Source organism: Lactuca saligna, chromosome 4 (assembly GCF_052625555.1).
Source record: "Lactuca saligna cultivar CGN05327 chromosome 4, ASM5262555v1, whole genome shotgun sequence".
In the NCBI taxonomy this organism is placed as follows: Eukaryota; Viridiplantae; Streptophyta; class Magnoliopsida; order Asterales; family Asteraceae; genus Lactuca; species Lactuca saligna.
The window spans coordinates 196,481,983-196,498,327 of NC_136420.1; the positions used below are offsets into that span (position 1 = coordinate 196,481,983).

The window sequence follows — 16,345 nt, forward strand, 5'->3', positions numbered from 1 at the left end:
TTAGATTAGATTTGTTGTTTAAAAAATATGTAAGAATATAAAAATAAAATTTAAATTTTATAAAGATATGAAATAAATTTCTCTATATTTTAAACTATTTGCAACATAAAGCTTGAGATAGACGTTCCAATGACTAAATCAACACATTTGAAAAACTTTAAAACATAATTTAACACGATTTGAATTCAAAGAACTAAAGAGCTACAAAACCAAAACTTTAACAACAAAGTTTTATACGGATATTGGTAATCTGAATACCGAGCAAAAATCCAAATTTGGGTTCAGTTTTTCTCTTAATCGTAGTGGTGAATATGATGTGAATTTAATGAGGAAATTATTGGAGTCTAAACTGAATCCTTTTTAAAGGATGATTTGGTGGTCAAAGATAATCCCTATGAATGTGTGATGTTTTATATGGAGGTCTGTGTTAGGTAGAATCTCAATGGCTGAAACCTTGGTTGTAAGGGGATAAATACCTCCAGTACCGTATGCTTTTTCTATAATACAGAAACTGAAACGGCTGACTATTTACTCATTACTTGTGGCTATTCTAGAGTGGTGCAACATTAGATATTCAAATGGTGTTGATTGGAAGATATTACGTTCTCAAATGTTAGAGAATTCATTGACTTCGTAGGGAAAACTGTCTTAAGAAAAAAGAGATCTTAACCACAATGTTCTATTGTCTTGTTTGGAACATTTGGATATCGAGGAATGACAAAATATTCAAACATATTGGTGTAAATCCTACAAGAATCGCGGATAATATAATTTCGCTCTCGTACATATGGTGCAGGCATCGATGTGACATTAGTTGTGATAATTGGGTTGAATGGAGCATTTCGCATTTCACTCATCTTTCATCTTAATTTTCATGTTTGCTCATTTGGTCTTGTTTTCTTTTCTTATTTGTACTTGGTCTCATTGTAGCTTCTCTATAAGAGTGTTCCTCTTAATAATATCTACTTTTTCTATTAAAAAAAAAAAAAAACAACAACAACAAAAAAGTTTTATCAATAATTCAAATGTAGAATGTGTGAGACAAAATTGCAAGAATGGTCTCTGTAGTATGTCAAAACTAGCATGTTTGGTCCAAAATGGGTTTGGCTGGCAAGGATGATCCAAAAGTTTGATTTTCTTGCGAGTTTGGTCCGTTTCATAATTGGAAGTGTGTAAAATGACCTATTTGCCCTCTCTATTTTGTTTTCCCTTTTCTTTTTATTAATTTTAATATTTTCTGATTAATAATTAAACAAAAAAGAAAAGAAATACAACTCTACCCCATCCAACTCCCTTTTTATGCTTCCAACTATTCTTGACTGCATCATACTTTGTTTCAAGAAGATGCAAAAAAAGGAACACATAAATACTGGTCTTGGAGCTCTCGGTGATTGAGTTTCTTCTTTTTCTTGTTTGGTTCCTCTTGGAGATTTATCATCTGGAGAAGGGGATCGAACCATCGACTAGGGTTCATCCGAATGTGATGATGGTTGTTGTCGTTGAAGCTGTTGTTGCCACAGGGATGTTGTGGCGAAGGAAAAGCGGTCCTCGACCTGCGAAAAGATGTGGTTGACTAAGGGCGACAAATCGAGAAAACAAGAGAGGTTGCGATCGTTGTCGATGATGTTTCGTTAGAGGTGCTTTATGGGGGAAGTGACATCTCAGAGGTGTTTTGTTGGGGTCGGCGGTTGGTAGCCATAGACGGCTGGTGGTGGTTGAGTTACGACTGTCGGTGGGGTTTTTCCAGTGGTAATAGTGGTGGAAGAGTAGCTGTCGGAGACCATCAAGAAGATGTGGGTGACCGGTGATGTTTTGGATCATGTCACCGGAAGCAGGGGCTTGGATGCGTAGGTTGGAGGAGGTGGTTGGTTGCGATGTTATGGCTCCGACGGTGGGAATGAAAATTGTTATCGGAATTTTGTTCCAATAGATTTGTAGGTTTCAAAAGAAAAGAGAGAGAAGGGGAAACGGGGAGACCATTTTACATACTTGTATCTATTGGAATCGATTTTAGGCCATGAAATTGTTGTCTGATTCTGTATAATAGTGGGTCTCGATTTACTCGATTTATTTGAAGATAGATTTGAAGGTGGGTCTCAGTTTATCTCTATTCTTTGTTACCATATTAGCCAAACAAGGAGACCCCCAAAATACAAGGTTCTTTCATCTGGTTTTGAATGTTTTATGTACTTAAAAATTGTTGAACATTCATAGATAGATAGGTGTAATTGAGTTTTGAATTAGATTTTGGTTATGAGTGCTAAATATTTGATGATTTCGATCGAATAAACTTTTCTTTTGCAAGAATTTGAAACAACAAACAAAAACAATTTTTGATTTTTGATTTTTTTTATAGTGGTGGCATCCGGTAGTGGTGGTAGTGGTGGTGGTGGTGGCGGCGAAGGGTGTTGATGGTAGTTGTAGGTGGTGGTTAAAGAAGGAAGTGGTGGACAGTTCCAATAGGGGGAGAGAGAGAGAGAGAGAGAGAGAGTGTGTGTGTGTGTGTGTGTAAGAGATATATCTTTCTTCTTTTTTGATTTATGTAATAAAAAAATTGAAAAATAGGAAATACCAAGGGTAAATCTGTCATTTTAAAAAGTTTCAAAAATTTTGGACCAAACTTGTAAGAAAATCAAACTTTTGGACCATTCTTACGAGCCAAACCCATTTTGAACTAAACATGCTAGTTTTGACATACCACATGGACCATTCTTGCAATTTTGTTAATGTGTGATAAGTGAACTTTGAATTAGGGCTGTCAAATATGTACCATGGAGAACCAACCAACATGCTACCAACCGAACCAAGATAGTTGGTTACCAATATGTTCGGTAGCCAATATGTTTGGTTGGCAGTATCATACCAATTTAGTAAATTTGGTATGGTAACGGTATTAAATTTTAAATACCACGGTATTACCGTACCAACCAATTCATATATATATATATATATATATATATATATATATATATATATATATATATATAAACAAAATCATATTTTCCTTTACAATTTAAAAAGCTTGATATTAGTCATTACACTTACTCAATAGTTATTACCACATTAAACTAAAAAACTAAAAAGTTAATAAAATTCTTTAGTAACTAATATATTTACTTTACTAATTTATATTACTAGACAAGAAAGTTGTCTCATGTTGTCATTGCGGATTTTTAACTATTACAATTGAAAAATAAATAGAATTTGGTAATATCCTGTTACCAATCTGTACCAACCAAACTTGTTGGTAGCCAAACAAGTTGGTACCAATTTTACTTGATACGGTACCGATAGCAAAAAAGTTATACCAAATAAAGTTGGTACGGTACAATGTTTGACGAAAAATAAATTGATACCGTACCATGTTCATCTCTACTTTGAATAGCTCATATGTCACCACGGCCAATAAAATATCCATCAATTTCCAAAAATAAATAATTCGATATTCTATAACACCACCCGCAAACATGTCACCACTGCCAATATCCACCCTTATCCCCTCCACCACCATTCCCACCGCCGTATTTCCGCCAAAGTCCCCGCAATCGTCACCACTTTCCGACCCCAAACAACCACGTCATTCTCATTCTCAAACTCAATCCTCGTCTTCTCTCAGCCTCGTTCCGACCACCCGCAGAAAGGCTGCCGCCGGCGTCATTCTAACATCCATAGTTTCACTCATCCATTTCCTCCATCAACCTCCTGTCGCCACCGCATTCTCCTTGGGCATTTGTACGTGAACTACGATTCATGCTCGCTTCTCGATTACTCCATCGTTTTTTCGGATCAATTTGTCTACTCATTGATATGATATGTTAAATTATCTCAGCAGGACCAAAGGATTGGCTGAGAGAACAAAAGAAGAAGGCATCCAAGTATCTATTAGCTCCGATTGATGCCTCTCGCAACAGTCTCCAGGCTGCATACCTCATAATCAGTACTGTTCTGAAATTGGTTAATTTCTTCGGTATCGATTAGATCGAAGTTGAATTTGTTCTGAAATTGATTAATGTGAATTGTGATTCGCCAGCAGCTAGTGGAACTTCACCGGAAAAAGACTTGGAAGAAGTTCGACGGCTGCTTATATCGGCTTCTAGAGACTGTATTCCTCAGGAAAGGAATTCCATTGTTACTTTTCAATCAAATACTGGCGTTGAGGTTTTTCTCTATATCCCTAATTCCTTCCCTTCTAACAAGATACTTAGAACTATTCATCTCTCATTATTACTTTCAGTTTATAAAGGGATACAGCTTTTGATTGATCCGCCATTTTTAATAGAATACGACCTTCGTTTTCTTTTCTGCTTGCAAATTGCTTATTATAAAGGCAATTAAATCATCATATTTCAACTTGCAGGTTTGCACATTCAAATTGGTCCTAAAAAATGCAGCTTCATTGCTTGAAGACACTGATCCAACAAAGGTGGAGGCTGAGGTTAAGCTCACTGATCTTGAAAGGTACTTCAGAATGATTATTTCTTTTCTTGAAAGTGTTCAAATGTTCATATTTCATTTTTCAATTAGTTTCTTTTTTGAGAAAGTTTGTTACTTTCTTCAATTTCAGGTCTCTTAGTTCTCTTAATACTGTTGCAAATGGTACTTCCCCTCGGCTTGTATCTGACAGGTATTTCTTCAAACATGTAATAGTGAACAAATGAACAATTCTCGAGTTTTGAGAAAATACTTTGTTTTTTTACTAAAATCTAACAAAAAGTTAAAGAAACATAGCAAATGGAAAGTATAAACGATACAAGGGCTTAAAAACAAACATTTGATTGAAAAACTGTGATATTAAACACTTCAAAAATAACCTTTTTGAAAAAGAAAAAAAAAACTCCAGGATTTCAAGAACAAGTCCAAAATAGGGCATTATTGAAAAAGTAGTTATTTTTCAAAAAGGGTTTTATTTTTTTTGGTTATTTCTTTAAATTGGATAAAAATATAGTTAGTTTAGTTAATACCTAACTAGTGAAGTACATTGTTATTTTCTTATACATTACTTTTATTCTCTTTTTCTACAGACAAAAAGTGGCAGATGCATTAATGGACACCATATCTTCCCTTAACAAATTCGAACAGGGTGTCAAAGATTGTCTTGAAATTTGACTTATTCAATTACTTTCTTGAATTTTCCTCATGTTTTCAAGAAACTCTTAATACCAACGTTCACGTTACACTTGTTTCTTTCTTGTGAAAACATTATATTATTTTTATTGAATCACATCAACATGAACACCAACTTAACAAACCTAACATAAATATAAAAACTTTGTATAAATATAAATATAATAAAAAAAGATTCACCAAAGAGTTGCTATTTAGTAGATTTTGTGAACTAACCAATAAGAACGCAATCTAATTTATGAATTTCCTTCTAATCTAGCTTTACCTTCGGAACATAAATTCTTTATATAACACACAAACCAACAACACATTATGATTATGTGGGATTTTACATAATATAAATTCTTTATATGGGTTATATGTGTAATTGGGAGAGTAGATATCAATTAGAAAAGAGTGCCAAGTGCCAACAATGTTTTGATTTTTCAAGTTTGCAACACTAGAGTGTAACAATTTATGATATAAACTTAGCATTTAATGTATGATTTGATGGTATAAAAATGCCTCAACTCAACATTGATATTATATTATTTGTTTGTTTATTCATTATTGTGGATAACATTATATCTTTTTCATTACTCCTTTAAAGAATCAGATGAACATCAACATCAACACCAACAAACCTAATATAAATATAAAAACTTTGTATAAATATAAATATAAATATAATAAAAAAAGATTCACGAAGAAATAGTTTTTGGTGACCCAGAAGCTTGCACCAAATACAACCGACAGCAAGGCGTTCCATCATCGGGGTGGTTCTGAAATGACCTCGGTACCCCTCGCAACTTATTAAACAAATTAAGCGGATCATGCAACAACCCGTAATCAGCATCCGGATCCCCAATTTGGGAAAGATTCACCTCAGAAAACCCTAAAGTCGGTAGCAAATGATCAGGCCAATCACTGTAGAAATGAAAGCTGTTAGAACTCGAAAGCGTTGTCGATTGTTTATTCATGAAATCGGCTAACAAAACGGTTTTTGTGAGGCTGCAATTGTCTGCTATTGTTTTCAATACTCCCATGGCTTGTGAATGCGGGAGATAATAGATGATTCCTTCAAGAATCCAGACTGTGTTTTTCTCGGGGATGAAGCCTGATGATTGAAGCTTTTTGAACCAGTCTTCTTCTCTCATATCTGCTGCTATTCTTGTGAGGGATTTTGATTGTGGGTTTATGGAGTTGTTTATTGCGGTTTGAAGTAACGTCTCTTTCATTTCTAGGACTTCTGGGAAGTCTATTTCGTAAACATCGCTTTCTTTTAAGCAGCTCAATCGATATGCCCTTGTGTCCATTCCTGTATGTAAGCAGACAAAATAACATGAATATTGTCCAAATTTATATATTTTTTAAATATACTTTAGTGTTAAAAGACTTAAATCTATAAAGTATGTTGCCAAGTTGTTGTTATACCAGTAAAATAGTTAGTGGTTAAATTGATAAAACAGGAAAAATAAATTGTGTTTTTAGTATTTACAATAAACAATGGCCTTTTAGATCATCAACTCATAGGGGTGTTTGGGACAAGGAAAAGTTAGTAAGTCATAAGATAAAAAATGTTTGGCGATAAAAAAATGTTTGAATTAGTTTTTGTAATGGGAAAAATTAGTAATTCAATAAGTTCAAAAAATATTTGGTTAGCTATTATATGTAAAATGATCCAAAAATGATTTATTGATTTATGATTTTTTTTTTAAAAAAAAATCAGTTATTTGTAACTTCTTTAAACATGTGTTTTCAACCTTATCAAGAATTCAAATTGAAAAGTCTTTTTCTCCGGTTTAACATCTTTTTAATTTATTGGCTTTTTGAAAACCCTAATAAATTAATAAGTTGTTTCAAAAACCAATCTCAAATACCCTTTTAATACCATTTTCTACATCAAGTTGATAATAATTGTATAAAATGAATATTACTTATTAATATAATTAACTTTTCGATTTATTTAACTATGTTTTTTTTATACATATCTAGATAACGAATTTGTTGGAAGTATTTATATGTGACCATTATCATCTGCTATAGCACGTTATAATGGTCATATTTAAATACTTTCAATCAGTTCGTTATCTAGACGTGTATAAAAAAATAGAACGAAAAGTAAGAGTAAATTACACGAATGGTCCCTGTGGTTTGGGGGGATTTGTAGGTTTGGTCCCTAACTAATATTTTTAACTCGGATGGTCTGTATTGCTTATTTTTGTTGCATGCTAGGTCTCTGTCTTACCTATAAAGACTATTGTATCCTTATTAATTTATTTTTTTAATTAATTTTCTTATTTATGTATTTATTTTTTTATATATTAAAAAAATTTAATAGACCTTATATATCTATATCTCATAACCATAAACTTGAAACAATATTTGAAAATTTTAATCTGGGGGATTTGTAGGTTTGGTCCCTAACTTATTTTTTTTAACTCGGATGGTTCCTATTGTTTATTTTTATGTGTGCTTGGTCTCTATCTTACCTATAAAAACTATTGTGTCCTTATTAATTTATTTTTTTTAATTAATTTTCTTATTTATGTATTTATTTTTTTATATATTTAAAAAATTAATAGACCTTATATATCTATATCTCCTCACCATAAACCTGAAGCAATATTTGAAATTTTTAATATGGGTATCACCGGTCACTATCTCATCTCTTATCATCCTCAACTTTTATTTCATTTTCATCTTTAATGACATTAATGTCTTCACAATCCCTTCTTTTTTTGGCCCGTCAACTTCGGCGAGCCAATACCACAACCCACTAAAGATGAAGAGACAATTAATTATGGTGTTACTTCGCTAGAGTTGAAGGACTGAAAAAAAAGATGCTGAAGACATCGATATCACTGAAGATTAGAAGGAAATAGAAGTTGAGGAGGATGAAAGATCCATATTAAAATTTTCAAATATGGTTTTAGGTTTAGGGTAAGAAGGTATAAATATGTGTGGTCTATTATTTTTTTTAAAATATATAAAAAATAAATACATAAATAAGAAAATTAATTAAATAAATAAATTAATATGGACACAATAGTCTTTTTAAGTAAAACAGGGACCAAACACGAAAAAAAAAAATAATAAGGATTATCCGAGTTAAAAAAATAAGTTAGGGAACAAACGCACAAATCCCCCCAAAACACAGGGACATTCATGTAATTTATTCTTACTTTTCATTGTTCATATTTGGGTAACTATTTTTTTTATACACATCTAGGTAACGAACTTGTTGAAAGTGTTCACATATGACCATTATGACCTGCTACATCTAGGTAACGAACTTGTTGAAAGTGTTTACATATGACCATTGTGACCTGCTGTAGCAGGTCATAATGGTCATATGTGAATACTTCCAATAAGTTTCTTACCTAGATGTGTACAAAAACATATAATTATCCAGATATGAACAAATCGAAAAGTTAATTATCTTAATAAGCAATATTTTTTTTTTATTCTGTATACATTTAGTCATTGAAACTTTTTGTTCACATTTGACCTCTTAACATTTTTTACACACATTCGGTCCTTATAACCAGCTAGTCTAGGTTAAGCCGAAAAAATGATTTAATAAGGTAATATATTTTTCCAGTTTATACACATTTAGTCTTTAATGTTTTTGTACACATTTAATCCTTATAAACAGTTTCTTTGGGTTGTGCTCATGACATCCTACATAGGATAATCATTAAAAAAGTGTTTTTATATGTGGCTCGTTCCTCACTTATATCAGTAATCTATTTCACGAATCGATTAAATAATGTTGGTGCTTTAGTTTTCTCCAAGTAAAAGATGTCTTCGGCTTTGGTTTCATCTATTTCCATAGCAGACAACAATATTCTTTTTAACTGCTTCCTCCCAACTCGAATTTGCACTACTAAAACAAAAGAATTAAGGAAGACGCTAAAAAAATTTGTACTTCCAATACAAAAGAACACACTAGCAAAAGATTCATCTATCTCCATAACATACAACAAGATTCTATGTAATTGCTTCCTCCCAACTTGAATTTGCATTTTCAAGACAAGGAATCTCGTTGTATGATATGAAGATGGATGAAACTAAAGCTGAAGACATCTTCTAATTGAAGAAAACTAAGACACCAACATTATTTGACTGATTCATGAATTAGGTTACTGATATAAGGGGCGAACAACATTTAAAAACACTTTATTAATAATTGTCTCACGTTGGATGTCGAGAGCAAAACTTGAAGAAACTGGTCATAAGGACTAAATGTGTACAAACTGAAAATTATATGACCCTATTAAGTTATTTTTTTCGGTTTAACTTGTAGTAACTGGTTATAAGGACCGAATATAAGAAAAAAAAACAAATTAAATAGTCAAATATGAAAAAAAAATATAGAAATTCCATGATAAGATATGTAAAAAATAAAAAAATACATTATCTGATTAAGTCATTATCACTAGTATATATATATATATATATATATATATATATATATATATATATATATATATATATATATATATATATATATATATTGTAGATGTTATTTAAAACTTATATAGTTTTAAAACATAACCCACATATTTATTAGTTTATGCTTACAATAAACTAAAAGAGAAATTAAATATCTTCCTACTTCTTGTGTATATTATCTTCCTATCTATTTTAGATGGTGACAAGTATCATTTAATTTAATTTAATTTAAATTTGATTGGATTGTTAAATTTATACACTTGTCATCATCTTAAATAGATAAGAAAAAAATAAAAATAAAAGGTATAAGAATATTTAATTTCTCTAACTAAAATTAATGAAGTTCCAAGTTATTGGACCCATTTATCTTAATATATCTCATATTAATAAATAGTATAAAACTATAATTAGGTATTATTTTATTGGATCCATATCAAATTTGATGTAATATAATATTAAGTTGGAACAACTTTAATACTCTATTTGCTATTTTTTTAAATCGGCATATATAAAAAATATTAACTATAAAATATATTAATATAATCAAAAATAAAATAAATTTATTATGAAGATTATTAATATATTTTATATTTAATTATTATAATATTTCTTATAATTAATATAATTAAATGTCATAATTTAAGAGTACATGTTATAGTTTTAACATTTAATTAAGGAAGTAAATACTTTAGAACATCTCCAACCTATTTTCATTTTTCTCTAAAAAATGGAATAAAAAATAAGATAAATAGTGTTTCATCTTCAACCCTATTTCATTTCTTATCCTATTTTTACCTTTAAAAGATATATCGTTATTATATTCCAATCTTTCAACTTATATAAATTATCATACACATCCCTTATACTAATTTGGTTTTAACAAATATATAATATATATATATATATTTTTTCATTATAATAATATTAAATAATAAGATTATATTTAAAATACTTAATTATAAATTGTTGTAAAATACATCATCGTGTTTTAAAATTTCAATATGTATTTAAAGTTTTATATGAATTTGATAAATAAAGAACAAACTTTATATTTATAATTAATTAATATAGTTTATTATATAACACAATATTCTAATTATTAAATATTACATTTACTTATTATTAGTAGATAAAAATAAACTAAAGATGTATAAGCATATAAAAAAAATAACTAAAACCGATAACTCAAAATTTATCTTTATTTGGAGGAAATAATAATATAACACCATATTTTGTTGTTATATTATTCATTTTTTTCAAAATGGACGAATAAATGAAATAGGATTAGAGAGAAATAAAGGAAGAAACGAAAGAAATAATGTAAAAGATGAGTGAGTTAGAGATGCTTTTAATGGTTAAATTAAGAGACTAATTAAAATAGCTTATGCTTTTCTAGATTTTGCCCAAAATCTTAACACTTATTAGCATAAGAAACAACATTAAATATCAATTTAGCATTCTATAACTAGTGATCACCATATACAATATTTAGCACAATAAACCATACCAAAATTTCTTAGTGGTTTAATCTCAAAAAAATAGAGTTAACATAACATAACAAGTTAGCATTTTGTTTGACGTCCCCTCCAACACATATTCATACTATTGCAAATATCCATGTCAATATCATTATGCCATTTCTAGCATATTAAATTAGAAACGAAAGTACAACTTGTTATGCGATCAGTACAAGCTAACCCAAAAATTCAAAAAAAAAAAAAAAAAAAAAAAGAAGCGATCACGAACCTGCACCAAGAAGAACGACCTGAGCTCCGCCGCCAAACGACTCAACAGCCGCCTCGAGCTTGGATTCAAACCATAAAGTCCGAACAGCAAGAATCACCCCAGAAACTTCTCTCGCATTACTCATCCGGTCATTCTTAATCTTCTCATAAAGATTGGTCAAATACGTTTCTCCGGCGAACAACTCCGCCAGCTGATCATTCACAACATGCTTCCAAAGCGCCCTTCCGGCCGCCGTCTGACAAGCCGATCGTTTAACCGAGTCCCAATCACTCTCAATCGTTGCATGAAGCTCCCGGAGAGCTTCACTGTACAACAACTCCGGCCGCGGCCAGTTTTGGTGGTCGGGAAGTCTGCCATTTTGTTCGTACGCCATGTTTATGGCAGTTGGGTTTTGAAAGAGTAAATAGAGGGAGATAGAGAAGAAGAAGGGTAATGTTGGAAATATATATATATATAATTTATAGCTAAGGGATAAGGGAAAAAGAGATAGCCACACAATACACTTGAAATTTGAAATGAAACCAAATGGTTAAATCGTATCCATGTTGTTTGCATAGGGTCGTGAAGTAGTCCACGAAGGCCACCCATTTTTGCTATACCTTTTGGTATTCTTCAACTCTCTGAAAAAAGTAAGCTTCAAATCAATGGAGCCCATAAGAGTGAGATTATTTAGAGGTTACAAGTGTTGATGCGTCAAGTACAAGTGGTGTAGAAAGATCTTGAGAGACGTCATGTTTTGAGTAAATGGAAGTGATGTGTTGGGGTGTGGTTTGGTCGTTTGTTTTGTTTTGGGAATAGGAATAGGAATGGTTGGTGGTGGTGATAATGGTGTAAAGACACGCTGTCTTGATGTTGTTGGAGTAGAATGTGGTTTTCAGGTTGTTAGGAATTAGGATGCTATGGACTACTTCAACAATTAGTAGTGGATAGGAATTGTAAATAAACAATAGCCTAGCAACTATTTAGCTATCGATATACATTTTAGTCGTTGGATATTTTAATGTACTAAAATATCAAGTCGAAGAGACAATCCAACAACATAACATATCATACAATGGAAGTGAACGTTTTATAGGGAAAAATTAAAAATGTGTAGTAATTGTATAAATCAACTACAAAACATATTTAACTTTTGATAACCATATATATAACATATTTCAATCATCATCTTCTTCCTATAACAATACCTGTCCGGGGTCGGGTTAATGATGGTTGCTATTTTTTTGTTTATTTGGTATTGGTTTGGGAGTTCATGTATATGTTTTAAAGTAAGTTGATATTTATTATATGTAACATTATAAATAATTAAGTAACAATTTCACATGTAAAATCAAATATTACTTTTTGATGGGACATTAGACATCTCTCAAATATCTATCCCATAAACTATTAGGTTTTTTTTAGGTTTCTCGGTGTGGTATGCGGTTTGGAGCCGCGGTTGCGCCACGTGGGACAGGAACATCACCCCCAGGGTGCGGTTTGGGGCAGTCGAGACCGCACTGCGGCCTTTGAAGACCGTGCTTGCTGATTGGTTATTCCTTTTTCTTTTGATCGTTCAAAGATTCGTGTAATTTAATTTTTTTTTTTAAACCTTTTACTCCATCTATATATACATATGTTATCACTTTTACATTTACACAACCTTTAAACACATATAAATACAATCATTTCATCCAATTTTTTTTTGAAAAAATGTCTTCTTCCAAAAGACCTAGCAAAGAAAAAACACCAGTCAGAAAGACCAACACCCCAATACCTTCATTTGATCAAACGATTTTCTCACTTCCGTATTACCACTATGGCGGTATATTTCCTTCTTTTCCACAACGACCAGGGCAACCACATCCACAAACACCACCACTACCACAACCCGACCCGTATTTTAATCCATTTGATTTTTTGTCCCAACCCGAGTTTGTTCAATAAACACAAACACAACCTGAACCGGAATTCGTTACAGAAACTCAGCCCACTCGAGCAGCGACTAAAAGAAAAGAGAAGGCGGAGGCTAGATGTTGGGAACCTTTGGAAGCGTTAGTGTTGGCACAATCTTGGATCAATATTTCAGAAGATGCGGCGGTTGGAAAAGACCAAAAGCATGACCGCTTTTGGATTCGCGTTTTACACAGGTTCCATAAAGGAATGAACCGTGGAGAATACCGTTCAAAACATCAAGTGTACTCCAAATGGGGGAAGATGAACAAGGAAGTCATGTTGTTTAATGACTTGTGGAACAGCATGAAACATCAATGGAAAAGTGGAGAAAGCGATGAAGTCATTTTGAAGAAAGTGTTGAAAGTGTATCAAAAAGAAAATCTGAAGGCTTTCAAATTTCTTGAAGTTTGTAATTTTTTGAAAGATAACAGGAAATGGCTGAGTAGCAAAACATCTGACCAACATATCGACAGTGTGTCAAAACGCAGCAGAACATCTGAGTCCGACCACACTACATCAGATGCTCGTGTTCAGTTTGATCTGAACGAAGATGAACCTGTTCCAGTTTCACCACCTTCCCGACCATTGGGAAGAGACAAATCAAAAAACAAAGGCAAAGGCAAAGCGTCAGATTCAGATGATTTGAAAGAAATGGGAACCAACATGAAGGATATAAAAGAGAGAATGGACAAGATTTTGAAAATTGCTTCTGAAAGAGAGTTTCAGAAACAAAGGGAGAGCGACATGCGAATACTAGCAATGGACACGTCGAATATGACCGTGGCCGAGCTTGAAGTGGTTTTGGCGATGAAGGAGGAAGTGAAAAACCGTTACATGAATCGTGACTAATTTCTAGTTTTTTTTTCAAGTTTTTAATGGTTTCTTGTGTGTTTTTTTTTAAGTTGTTGGTTTTTTGTTTCTACTTTGTTTTTCTAAATTTTTAGGGTTTTTTTTTTTAAATTAAGTAATGTATGGTATTTGTATTTTTAATTAATGAAATATTATGTCTTTAAAATTATGTTTTTTTATTAAAAAAATAAGTTTTATTAAATTAAAATAGTTAACAAAAAAAAACAAACAAAAAAAAGAAAAATAAATAAAACTAAAACTGTGGCACCACACCCTTGGTGTGGCAAGAAACCACACTTAAGTGGTAAAAAGTGACGTGGTGCTTACGTGGCGAGGGAGGGAGTGCGGTTTCGGTGGCACCACTCCCTCTAACCTTAGGGTGGACATAATTGAAAGGTTTTGATGACGGGTATACAACAATACCACAAGTATCTTGTGTTCTATGTCTTTAAGATGAGAAGGTATCGCCAAATGGGGGAATTCACGAGTTAAATAAACCGTTGGAGATGCTCTCTCTCTCTCTCTCTCTGTCTCTCTCTCTCTCTCTCTCCATACACATATACTACTCTCTCTCTCTCTCCATACACACAAACACACACACTACTTCTCTCTCTCTCCATACACACACACACACTACTTCTCTCTCTCTCCACACACACCCACACTTTCCCCCCGCCCTCTCTCTCTCTCTCCACATACACACACACACACACTATTTCCTCCATCTCTCTCTTTATCTCTCTCTAATTTGACTAATAGTAAAATTTCAAAAAAAACATTTTTACACACTATAAATACAACTCTCTATCATTTCAAATACCACACATATTTTACAATTTCGTTCCATTTTCTTCAATTCCATTCCAGTTCTTTCAGATTGCATTCTCACTTTACCCAATCCCATTTTAAATGGATTTTTTATAACAAATCCAAAAAAGTCATATATAATCCTATAGGGTCACACCTGATAGCAAGTTACTATTAATTGATATTTATTAGAGTAATTTTGATTATTAATAAATATCAACACTCGTATTTAATTGGGAAAATATTATTTTATGAAAATAATATATTACCAACATATTATGAATTATTGTTTATAGAAAATAATAATAAAAATAGAATATGAAACTAGTTATATTTATATGGTATAAATATATATCTTGTGTATAACATGTTGAACACTTAGATTAAATCACTAGTTACATGCTTGAGTGAAACTTACTCCATGTCTTGACTTTCTTCCACCAAAACCATAAGGTGTATGGAAGAAAGAGATTGCTTGTTTGTCTTTCATTTATGCTTACACACTTGTCTTCAATACCATGCTTTGACTTTGTAGAATGTATGGTCCCTTCTCATGCTTGTCTAAGTATATAAGCTAGTGTATGGAGTTGTTTTGTTAGTTTTTGGAACTAATATCACATCTCTAAGGGCTGCTAAACCGTACCTTTTGGCCTACTTTCTCTCCCTCTTCTTGCATTTGGTGCTTAGATTATGAGCATATATGTCACTTCTCTTTAAGGTTTATATGGTATAAATCTTAAAGCTTAATAACAACATATATACAAGTGAACACTAGCATATTTGGTGGTTGATTCTTGCTTAGTGGATGCTTCTAGAGAAGCTCTTCTTTAATTGATTTTCCATTTTAATCAACTTCCTATTGCAAAGAGGAACTTGTAACATTATGTATATTAAATAAATAAATAGATAAAATTGATGAACGAATAGTCGACCTAAATCCATATTATTTAGTGCGATGTAGGTTTTGGGGAGCCGAGTGATATAATTTAGATTATTCGGGGGTTAAAAGTGTAAGTTCTGGATTTAATTTGAAAAGGATTTTAGAAGTCATGGTGTGTTTGGTAATTAATGGAATTAAATTGAAAGGATTTGAAGGCTTAAGGGGGCTGATTGGTAATTTTGGGACCTATTATGAAAGGACTTTTGGAGATAGGGGTTAAAGGGTAAATTTTGGATTCATTTTGAAAAGATTAATAGAGGGAGGGGCCATTGTTGATATTATGGGGACAAGTTTCATGGGGCTTGGGGTATAAAGACCTGTCACCCCGGTAAACCCTAACCCTAGCCATGTGTTCCAGCTGCCACCACCATATAACCCCCCTTTGTCTCCAGCGCTGCCACCATCATCCCTTTGCCATTCAGCGAACCGCAGAGCAGCTACTCCACCGGACTCCTACCACTCTTCTCCTTCTCCTTCTTCAGTCGCTGCCATGTGAGGCCTCATCTA

At 32.3% G+C, this 16,345-nt stretch overlaps 2 protein-coding genes across 3 annotated transcripts; one reads left to right on the forward strand and one right to left on the reverse strand.

Moving 5' to 3' along the window:
- Nucleotides 1-3,404: 3,404 nt before the first annotated feature.
- LOC145043216 (plasma membrane fusion protein) lies at nt 3,405-5,221 on the forward strand. Of its 2 annotated transcripts, none has more exons than XM_078991794.1 (6): nt 3,405-3,732; nt 3,830-3,937; nt 4,034-4,158; nt 4,358-4,458; nt 4,565-4,624; nt 5,022-5,221. In XM_078991794.1, exons 1-6 carry the CDS (start codon nt 3,468-3,470, stop codon nt 5,104-5,106), a joined length of 744 nt encoding a protein of 247 aa, XP_078847920.1. In that variant the 5' UTR covers nt 3,405-3,467; the 3' UTR covers nt 5,107-5,221. The 2 variants fall into 2 exon arrangements, with proteins under 2 accessions (XP_078847920.1, XP_078847919.1); XM_078991793.1 differs by having other exon boundaries at nt 3,406-3,732; nt 4,031-4,158.
- Nucleotides 5,222-5,748: 527 nt separating this feature from the next.
- On the reverse strand, nt 5,749-11,935 carry LOC145043217 (Leucine carboxyl methyltransferase). Its single transcript, XM_078991796.1, has 2 exons — nt 11,308-11,935; nt 5,749-6,421 (listed from the first exon to the last, which is right to left on the reverse strand). Exons 1-2 carry the CDS (start codon nt 11,678-11,680, stop codon nt 5,805-5,807), a joined length of 990 nt encoding a protein of 329 aa, XP_078847922.1. The 5' UTR covers nt 11,681-11,935; the 3' UTR covers nt 5,749-5,804.
- Between the last annotated feature and the right edge of the window lie 4,410 nt (nt 11,936-16,345).

Coding starts and splice junctions, on each gene's coding strand:
- LOC145043216 (XM_078991793.1), top strand. CDS start 3,468: ATGTCACCACTGCCAATATCCACCCTTATCCCCTCCACCACCATTCCC. Junction 3,938..4,030: donor GGCTGCATACCTCATAATCA/GTACTGTTCTGA, acceptor GTGATTCGCCAG/CAGCTAGTGGAACTTCACCG. Junction 4,159..4,357: donor AATCAAATACTGGCGTTGAG/GTTTTTCTCTAT, acceptor TTCAACTTGCAG/GTTTGCACATTCAAATTGGT.
- LOC145043217 (XM_078991796.1), bottom strand. CDS start 11,680: ATGGCGTACGAACAAAATGGCAGACTTCCCGACCACCAAAACTGGCCG. Junction 6,422..11,307: donor GGTCGTTCTTCTTGGTGCAG/GTTCGTGATCGC, acceptor GCTTACATACAG/GAATGGACACAAGGGCATAT.